Source organism: Myotis nattereri, assembly GCF_964212035.1.
Source record: "Myotis nattereri genome assembly, chromosome: 9".
Lineage (NCBI taxonomy): Eukaryota > Metazoa > Chordata > Mammalia > Chiroptera > Vespertilionidae > Myotis > Myotis nattereri.
The window spans coordinates 19850121-19861233 of NC_138084.1; the positions used below are offsets into that span (position 1 = coordinate 19850121).

General features: G+C 41.7%; 1 protein-coding gene across 1 annotated transcript; it reads right to left on the minus strand.

The window, feature by feature from the left end:
• Positions 1-344: 344 nt before the first annotated feature.
• GLYAT (glycine-N-acyltransferase) lies at positions 345-10434 on the minus strand (the record flags this gene model as incomplete). The annotated part of the gene is made up of 4 exons (XM_081100045.1): positions 345-520; positions 2346-2472; positions 6678-6785; positions 10357-10434. 4 exons carry the CDS (start codon positions 10432-10434, stop codon positions 345-347), a joined length of 489 nt encoding a protein of 162 aa, XP_080956171.1.
• Between the last annotated feature and the right edge of the window lie 679 nt (positions 10435-11113).

The window sequence follows — 11113 nt, forward strand, 5'->3', positions numbered from 1 at the left end:
CAGAACGTGGGGAACGTCTGGATACAGCGCTCGATGAATCTCTGGCTCTTCTCATTGCCACCAAAATGCCAGAATTTATTCACCAGGGCAGCATGGGTAACATCCAGGGATGAGAGTTTAAGCATTTCTTGATTGCTATGGAGGTTCCAAGAGAAAAGTAAAGTCCATGAGTACTTATTATATCTGTTCTTGTCCCTATTGTCTATAACACATTCATGAAAATGATGATTTGGGCTGCTTTGAAGAATATTGACTGTAGTGGGGCAGGAATGAAAGCAGGAAGAGAAGTTGGGAGGCTACTTCAGGAATGGGAGGTGTGAGTAGTCCCATGACTTTTCTCAAACTTACATGGCCTTGGGTTTGCCACCACCAGGTGGTAAGTTCTTTACATCAAACAGAGAAGGAATTAGCTTCTTTACAGTGTCAGCCACCACATAGAGAAAGCGCTCTGTGTGCTTGACTTTGAAGGATTTGCTGGCTGCGAGATTTTGTATCACCTCATTCAGGTTGGACTGGGAACCTAGATGGGATTTTGAGGAGACATGCAACTATTTCAGTGCATTTTATGGAGAAGCTGTCCAGTAGAGTGGTACATGTCTACATTTACAGTCTAAAAACCTATGTTCTGGCTTGGTACTGCCAACGTGTGATCGGGCATCACGTAGTCAAGATTTGTGTAATGAAGGTCCTCAAAGATTCATTCACAACCATAGTTATACCATTGGTGCAATGCCAAGACTGGAACTTATTTTTCTGGGCTACATGAACATATTGTTTTCATAATCACAGGAGAGGCATTATACAAACTATAGTAGCCAACATCTCATGTGCACTTACTCTGTTCATAGTATGGTAGATTGTTGCAGGAATAACACACAATGTGCCCATGTCTCTTTGTATCTTTTCCCTGGAATAGTCCCCTCCTGCACTGCATCTGACCTTGGTCATATGGCTTGCTTTTGCCAATGGAAAAGAGTACACTTGATGCAGAGAGAGGCTAAAGAGGGCTTGCACCAGGGGCTTTCTTTGTGCTCCTGATTTCCTTGAGACCAACACCATATGGATAGGATTAGGGTAGTCAGCTGAGGACTTGTGCTCCTATCATGCTGTCACCAAGGTGGCCAGCACCGACAGCCAGAACTGTCATTCAGGCATGTGAATGAGGCCATGCTAGAGCAACTAGCGCATAGTCCATTCATTAACACCCTGCAGCCACATGAGTAAATCTGGGTGAAACCAGCAGAAGAACTGTCTTGCAAAGCCCAGTCCAAATGTTCATTCACAGAATTATGAGGTTTGCTTTGCAGTCCAAGTTAATTGACACATCCAAGTATTATTGTGCTATGCAATTCCTATTCAATATGTTATCTAATCTTCTCAACACCCTTGTGCTTTAGCTACCATTGTTATCCTTGTTTTTATATATTACTCAGTGAGGATAATTCAAGTGGCTAAGATGACATAGCAAGTAAAAGACAAATGCTATCCTAGGGAGTGTGATTCTGGATGACATGCTCATAACCATACGGTTTCCTTAATGACCTAGGAGGTACTTTATGGCACAAGTTGTCATTCTTATTCCTGGCATGGAAGGCCCTAGCGCAGTGGTTCTCAACCTTCATAATGCCATGACCCTTTAATACAGTTCCTCATGTTGTGGTAACCCCCAATTTCATTGTTACAAATTGAACATAATTAAAGCATAGTGATTAATCACAAAAACAATATGTAATTGTATATGTGTTTTCTGATCGTCTTAGGCGACCCCTGTGAAAGGGTCAGTTGTCCCCCAAAGGGTTCGCGACCCACAGGTTGAGAACCGCTGTCCTAGGGGAAGCTCTGCCCTGGCACTCAACCAACCTAAGGGATTCTGGATATGTTTGCAAAATAAATTCGTGGCTATTAAAAAATTATGTTTCCTATATGAAGCCCCCTTTTTTTTTTTTGCCAGCTTTGAGGGTGTTTTTCCCCACTACAGTTATATTCACAACTGAGTAAAAAACTGATAGCAGGCTGAGGGTCTGAAGTACAGTGGGGCCTTGACTTACAAGTTTAATTCGTTCCATGATGGAGCTCATAACTCAAATTACTCGGATGTCAAATCACTGTGACGTTCACTGAGCCAACTAGCGGTGGGTTATCAGAAGCTGGCTCGTAACCTGAATTTTTTTGAGCTTGCAACTCAAAGAAAAAAATCGGCCGAGAGATGGCTCGTATCTCAAAAAAACTCTTTAGTTGGGACACTCGTAGGTCAAGGCCCCACTGTATAGAGAAATATATGAATCATACGGGAAATTGGGAGGACAGAGAAGTGAGTCAACACACTTCCCATTCCTCTTACTTACTTTGGATCTGCAAATGCTGTTTCCAATTGATGACATCTGGCGAGCCAAGCACTTCCTGACAGTTCTTGGGGTCCTTGGAGTAGATTTGGTAAGTATTGGTGTAGTGATCAAGGTCATCTACCATGTCCTGTTTGCATTGGGAAAGGCAGAATCAACCAAAATATTTGTATTTTGTGATTGCCATACCGGTTGTACGTGTTCCATTATGCTCTGTTATTTTTAAATATCAGGTGTTTTGTTGGTGTATTACTTTTATTGAGGAATTATTTATTTTATGAAGTCAAGTCAAGGGCTTCCTTATTCAATTCATATTTAAAAATTTCCTGAATAAAACTATTCTGAACTCAACTCTTGCTTTAAAATTTCAAACAAAATTGACCCATTTAGAATTTAACATTTCTTTCAAAAAGCATAGGACAGTCAGACTTTTAGTAAAATGCTTTTTGTACATGTTATGGTTGTAAATGTGTTAGCTCCAACGGCTTCAGTAAACAAAAGCAAAACAAAGCAAAACAAAACAAAAACAAAGTCACTTTTTGTTCTCTTATGATATTTGAACAAATCAGATTAGGGAAATGTTCACATTTTACCATGCTATGCAAATTCTTAGGAACAGTCAGATGCAATTGTCAGAACTTTCTAAACATCAATAATGATTTTCTAAATAAAGATGCAACATTTTCAAAACTAAAATCAAATGAAGTATTTAGCTAGCACTTAAAACTCATGTAGAGAGTAAACCGACAGAGAAAATCTTTGGCCAAAAATATAAATCTTGCTGTAGACCAAAGATTTCTACAAAATGTGGGCTCTGAACATGTCTCTATCAAAATTGATGGAGGTAGCAGACTTGAATACCCACCTATGAATGATGAAACAAAAAAAAGTTATAAGATGAATAAATTCTGAGGATCTAATGTACAGCATGGTGATTGTAGTTAGTAATACTGTATTATATACTCTTTTTTAAATTTCTTAATTGATTAAGATATTACATATGTGTCCTTATTGTTAGGTTAGGTGGCTCAGGAGGCGGCACAAGAAATAGAGAGTCCAGTGAATCAGAAAAGAAAGGAAAGGAAAAGGTTTATTTCTGCGTCCCCAGGAGACCCACGTACCCCAAGGACAGGGCACGTGGATTCACACCAACAGGGAGGGGGGCGCTTTTTTATACTGTGGTTGGGTGAGGGGCGGGGGCATAAGCTGAGGAATTCTCTGCTGCAGGGAATGGGCGGGGGTATTCAGAAAGAAGTCAGTATCTGTGTGGGGGTATGTGGATTAAGAGAGAAGAAGCCGGTATCTGTGTCTGGCACGTTGATCTGTGAGAAATTCCAGGGGAAGTCCATTGTCTCATCACATGTCTGCATGTATCTGATCCTGGGCTCTCTCCGACCTAACACTTATCCCCCCATTACTCCCCTGACGCCCCCACTCATGCCCTCACCAACCTGTTGTCTGTGTCCATTGGTTAGGCCTATATTCTTGCATATAAGTCTTTTGGTTGATCTCTCCCCCATACCCCCACCCTCCCCTACCTTCCCTCTGAGGTTTGATGGTCTGATCGATGCTTCTCTGCCTCTGGATTTGTTTTTGTTCATCTTGTTATCTTCCTTTTTTTTAAGTTGTATGAATTCCCTGTAAATGTTGGAGATTAAACCCTTATCGGTGATAACATTGGCAAATATGTGCTCCCATGCAGTGGGCTTTCTTGAAAGCTGCTAAGAGAGAAAATCCTAAATATTTTCACCACAGGAAAGAAATAGTCATTATGTATCATGATGGAGGTGTCATGGTAATGATCATTTTGCAATACATGTGTGTATCAAATATACACATTGCACATCTTAAACATACACAATCTTATATGTCAAGTAAGTCTCATAAGATGGAAAACTTTATTTTTAAAACTGCGTTTTTGAAAGTAGCTCAAATAATACTTCTCATTGAGGTTGTTATCAATAATACAGTCTTTTTTTCCAAATTATTTGATTTGGTGAAATATGTTTGTTTTGTTTTTTACCAATTTTACTTCTATACAAGTTATATACAAGTTTAATATTTTAATGTTAATAAACTAGAGGCCTGGTGCATGCATTTGTGCACCAGTGAGGTCCCTCAGCCTGGCCTGTGGGATCGGGCCAAAACCAGCTCTCCAACATCCCCGGAGGGGTCGCGGATTGTGAGAAGGTGCAGGCCAGGCAGAAGGACCCCACCAGTGCATGATTGGAGCCGGGGAGGGACACTGGAACTTGACCAGCCAGAGATGGACCCCCGGAGGGCTCCAGGACATGTCTGGTCCATCTCGCTCAGTCCCAACTGTCCAGACCCCAGTAGCAAGCTAACCTACCAGTTGGAACATCTGCCCCCTGGTGGTCAGTGCATGTCATAGCAAGCGGTTGAGTGGCCTTAGCATATCATTAGCATATTATGCTTTGATTGGTTGAACGTACCACTGGACACTTAGCATATTAGGCTTTTATTTATAGGATTTTTAGTTTTGAAATATTTCAACTATTTAATTTTATTAATTTTTAAAAATTATCACAATATGTAACCAACAACTACAATCATGTCATTTTGCTCTTAACATTCCCTAAATCGCTGTGTTGTTTTAGACATTATGTCTCACAATTTGTAATTTGTTTGCTTTGGATGAAATCCTGTCCTGACCCTCCATAAAAAAAACAAACACAATCTTATTTATCATTGACATGCAGTTTTGGTAAATTTTCCACCAGGAAGCATTTCTGATCCTTCTCTGCAACCTCTACTACATATAATTATTTTTAATGCCCTATTTTATTGACTTTATTGATGACAGTTGGTTAAAATACCATTCAGCTGCTCAAGGGGGATGCAGTATCACAAGAAGTTGTGAGTTAGCACTAGTGAGTTGGTGTGGTTTCAAGGTTGACATTTTTAAAAGATAGAAAATAATTTTTCTCCATAGGTTAAGAGTTAAAAATGGAACTAGGGTTTGATTCACACCAATAAAGATGTCGAGTCTGAGAAATGTTGCTTTAATATCTTTAACAAAATATCAGCCTTTTGTCTATGCCCTCAATATAATCTTACATTAGCACAGTCTTCCATTGGGTGCCTCTCCTCCCATAAACTAGAGGCCAGAAATAATGGAATACTACGCTGCTGTAAAAAAGTAGGAATTCTTACTATTTGCAACAGCAAGGATGGAACTGGAGAGCATTATACTAAGTGAAATAAGCCAGTCAGAGAAAGATAAAAATCACCTGATCTCACTCATTTGTGGAATACAATGAACAACATAAACTGAGGAACAAAAATTGAACCAGAGTCATAGAAGCATCGAACAAACTTTACCTATGAGGGAAGTTGGAGGGTAAGGGCTTAAGAGATCAACTAAAGGATTTATATGCATGCAAGAGACACAGACCGGGTGGGGAGGGGAAGAGGTCATGTGCTGGGGGTGGGGGCGGCCGGGGAGAGGTCAATAGGGGAAAAGGAGCCTTATGTAATATTTAAACAATAAAGAATTTAAATTAAAAAAAGGAAATAATGAAGGGTGCTTGGTGTTCAGCATAACCAGGATTCCATTTGGGGTCCTGTCTTGAAAATAAATTAAACAATGAGTGAGTATGAAAATGTCTCCTGTATAATTTTAATCAGCTTCCCACCTGTTACTTTTTTTCATAATAAAGTTTATTTTCCAATTATAGTTGCTCTTCAATATTATTTTATACTAGAGGCCCGGTGCATGAAATTCGTGCATGGGTAAGATCCCGAGGCCTGGCCGGCAATCAAGGCCGATCTGTGGGGCAACAGGTGGGGTGATCAGGGGGCAGCGGTAGCCTGCTCGCCAGTCAGCACCACCTCCCCAATGCTGCTGGCCGCCTCCCTCTGCGGGGCGACTGGTGGGGTGATCAGGGGGTCCCCCGCTTGCACCTGCCTTGGCTTGCCTGGGGCCTGCAGGTTGGGAGCAGCTCCTGCTTTGAGCATCTGCCCCCTGGTGGTCAGTGTGCATCATAGCGACCAGTTGTTCCACCAGTCCTTGCGTTGTTTGTTCAATTTGCATATTAGGCTTTTATTATATAGATTAGATTCAGATACACAGCATAGTGGTTAGACAATCATTTCATTCAATTCTCCTCTTGCTGCACATTTCAGACCATGCTGTAAATTATCTGTGGACTCATCTGTATTCTCCTCCAGGCTGTGGAATTTTCGAGGACAGGGACTGTTTACTATTCTAGGGATTCATTTCTATATGCCCAGGTCTCCCACACTGCCAGGTGCAGATAAACACCTAGCAAATACATACATAGATGCACATTCATTCCATATCTGACACCTTACCTGCTCCTGAGGACAGACAGCCACTGTATTAAAATCAGGCCACTTGTCCACCAGAGCCTTTAGCTTGAACGGGTTTCCCTGGTTCATGTGGAAGATGGTCCCATACACCTGCAGCATCACAAGAAATTGGGAGGGTCAATATACAGGGGTTGATAAAAGTAGGTTTATGGTTGTTTATCTGAGAAAAATGCAGGTTATGCTTATTACAATAGCTTTATTAACTCTGTTTCACGTACTCACAACTGTAAAACTACTTTTCCCACCCCTGTATTAGGAAAGAATGGTAAAGTAACTTATTTGATCAGGACAGGTTTATTTCTATGAAATCATGAAATTTTATCATCAAATTTTATATTTCTATGAAATACTCTCTGATGAGTATTTCTGCCAAGCAATTTTAAGTTTCAGTGTTTTGTCTCAATCAATGTATCTTTTAGAAATATATTCACAATGTAAAATATTCAGACTAATAAAATTTGTGAATAAAAATCATGAACTCTCCCATTGTAGAATTTAATAAACATTTAATGTAATGTATGTCAATTATACCTCAATTTTTAAAAAGGTGAAAAAATCTTTTTTTTAAATTAAATCTTTATTGTTCAGATTATTACAGTTGTTCCTTTTTTCCCTCCATAGCTCCCCTCCACCCAGTTCCCACCCCACCCTCTGACCTTACCCCCCCCACCCCACACTCTCCTCATTCATAGGTATACGATTTTTGTCCAGTCTCTTCCTGCATCCCCCACACCCCTTTCCCCCCCAAGAATAGTCAGTCCACTCCCTTTCTATGCCCCTCATTCTATTATAATCACCAGTTTATTCTGTTCATCAGATTATTTATTCACTTGATTTTTAGATTCACTTGTTGATAGATGTGTATTGGTTGTTCATAATTTGTATCTTCACCTTTTTCTTCTCCTTCCCCTTCTCCTTCCCCTTCCCCTTCCCCTTCCCCTTCCCCTTCCCCTTCTTCTTCTTCTTCTCCTCCTTCTTCTTCTTCTCCTCCTCCTCCTCCTCCTCCTCCTCCTCCTCCTCCTCCTCCAGCTCTTCCTCCTCCTCCTCCACCTTCTTCTTCTTCTTCTTCTTCTTCTTCTTCTTCTTCTTCTTCTTCTTCTTCTTCTTCTTCTTCCTCTTCTTTACCTTTCAGCATTTCATATAATACTGGTTTGGTGGTGATGAACTCCTTTAGCTTTTCCTTATCTGTGCAGCTCTTTTTCTGACCTTCAATTCTGAATGATAGCTTTGCAGGATAAAGTAATCTTGGTTATAGGTTCTTGGTATTCATCACTTTGAATATTTCTTGCCACTCCCTTTTGGCCTACAAAGTTTCTGTTGAGAAATCAGCTGACAGTCGTATGGGTACTCCCTTGTAAGTAACTGTCTTTCTCTTGCTGCTTTTAAGATTCTCTCTTTGTCTTCTGCTCTTGGTATTTTAATTATGATATGTTTTGGTGTGGTCCTCTTTGGATTCCTTTTGTTTGGGGTTCTCTGCGCTTCCTGGACTTGTAAGTCTATTTCTTTGACCAGGTAGGGGAAGTTTTCTGTCATTATTTCTTCAAATAGGTTTTCAATATCTTGCTCTCTCTCTTCTTCTGGCACCCCTATAATTCGGATGTTGGTGTGCTTGAAGTTGTCCCAGAGGCTCCTTACACTATCTTCATATTTTTGGATTCTTTTTTCTTTTTGCTTTTCTGGTTGAGTATTTTTTGCTTCTTTGTATTTCAAATCTTTGACTTGATTCTTGGGATACTCTTCTCTGCTGTTGGATCTCTGTATATTATTCTTTATTTCACTCAGTGTATGCTTAATTTCTAGTTGGTCTTTTTTCATATCCTCCAGGGTCTCACTAAATTTATGGGTGGTTTCTAGAAAATTCTTGAAAAACCTTATAAGTGTGGTTTTGAACTCTATATCCAGTAGTTTGCGTCCCTCCATTTCTGTCATTTGTGTCCTGTTTCTTTGTCTTCGCATTTTTTGTGCTTCCCTGTGTTGATGGAGTGTCTTTCTGTGCTAGGTGTCCTATAGGGCCCAGTGGCTCAGCCTCCCCAATTATCCGAGGTGGACACTCTTGGTGCACCCCCTTGTGGGCTTTGTGCACAGTCTTGTTGTAGTTAAGTCTTGATTGTTGTAGGTAATACTGGGAGGAATTGACCTCCAGGCCAATTGGCTGTGAGAATCAGCTGTGTCTGCAGTGGGAGAACTTCTGTGCTGGAGACACCCTTCTGGGGCAAGACTTGCTTCAATGTGGCTTTGGTGCTCACTGAGTCTGCTCCCTGAGTGTGTCCCTTATGGGTCCGAGGAGCTGCAATCTGGATGGTCCCGCTCTGACCACTGGGTACACTGTCTCCTGGATCTCTCAGGAGGTGCTAATCTAGCCTTTGCCTGAGGCTACTCAGCAGGAGCTCAGCTGTGCCGCAATGCAAGGTGCCCTGGGGCCTTGGGCCAGCTACAAGTTTGTTAGGTAATTTTCAGATTGCAAAGGGCCAGGTCTTTCATATGCAAAAGCCTGCCTGCACAATTTTGGTGGAGAGGGGTCCCAGGGAATCAATAGGGCGGAGCAAACAGCTATGGCTGATCGTCAGTCCTTCCCTAAGAGGCCCCGAGTCTCAGTGTCCGGGTAATCCCTGCAAGCACCTCTGAGAGAAAGCTGCCCTTGAGATGCGACCAATGCCAGACAGTCTAGCCTCTCCCCATATCAGTCTGGGTCCCCAGAGACTCGCCCAGAACTGGAGTTTAGAGGAGCCAGGAGCTTGAGACTCCCTCCAGATTGAAAAAGCCGACCGTGTCCTCAGCCGCCAGCCCTTTCTGCATCTGCCTTCGTACCTCTGCACTTAACTTCCACACCACAGCTCCTCTGAGTCTCGTTATGCTTTTCTCTTTCCTTCTAGTTGTAGTATTTCCACTCAGCCAGCCTTCCTGTGGTTCTGGATGATGCCCGTTCTGTCTTTTAGTTGTATTCTTGAAGTGGTTGTGTGAGGCAGCAATCTCCGGTGTTTACCTATGCCGCCATCTTGGTTTCTGAAGAAATCTTTTATAGATTTTCTACTATTCATGTACACACACAAGAAATTTTACAAACTGAAAAATTTCAGATAGATGTGATTTTAAAATGTTTTTCTCCATTGATTTAATACATTCTACTCATATTTCTTTTCCAATAAATAAAAATAATTTTAATGACTTAAGAGCATTCTATGACATGGATGAACAAACCTATTTCTTAAACTTTTCTTTTTAAATATATTTTTAATAATTTCAGGGAGGAAGGGAGAGGGAGAGAGAGATAGAAACATCAATGATGAAAGAGAATCATTGATTGGCTGCCTCCTGCATGTCCCCCAGTGGGGATCACACCCACAACCCAGGAAGTGCCCTTGACCAAAATAGAACCAGGGACCCTTCAGTCCTTAGGCCAACGCTTTACCTACTAAGCCAAATTCACTATAGCTATTTCTTAAACTTTTAATTTGTTCACATGAAGTAGAAAAGATAGTATAAAGAGGTTTCATAATATACTTCCCTTGCAAAAGAGGTGATGTGAACATGAGTGTAAATGAGATGGAGCATGAGTGAATTTCCACCACAAAATAGCTGAACATTAAAAGGTCATTCTCTTCCCCACTTGTATCAAAAGAATGCACAACCCTTTCTATCCCTGAGATTGTCTCACTCTCACCTTTATGGACTCAGGAAGGCTCTTCCTCAAGGATTTTTCTAGCATCTGCAGCATCTGTGGACCCTGCAAGTGGAGCATCTTGGCAGGTATTTTAGCCTAGAGGGAGGATCAAGAAATGGGATGAGAAAATGTTGAACCCATAGGAATTAGGTCCACACACCTTTACCTGAATCTTAGAAGGTAGCAGGTAAGATAAGTCTGCCCACTTCTAAAATAACTGCCTTGGGGGGAGAGAAAGTAGAGTCAAATTAAATTTCTACCATTACTGCGAAGGAGACACACCATAAAAGTTCAAATGAAACCAACACCAAGGCACAAGAGTAGCAGGTTCTATGCTAATGTCCAGAACCTTTTTCAGTGCCTTCTACTGGTGTTACCCACACTGACGTCCTCAGTAACACCAAGGAAGGAGGAGGTTGTCAGAAAGCACTTGGTTCTCTTTTTGAAAATGTTCAAAAAGAACATTTTGAACACAGGGAATCAATAGGGCGGAGCAAACAGCTATGGCTGAGCGTCAGTCCTTCCCTAAGAGGCCCCAAGTCTCAGTGTCCGGGTAATCGCTGCAAGCACCTCTGAGAGAAGGCCGCCCTCGAGATGCGACCAATGCCAGACAGTCTAGCCTCTCCCCATATCAGTCTGGGTCCCCAGAGACTCGCCCAGAACTGGAGTTCAGAGGAGTCGGGAGCTTGAGACTCCCTCCCGATTGAAAAAGCCAACCGTGTCCTCAGCCGCCAGCCCTTTCCGTGTCCGCCTCCGT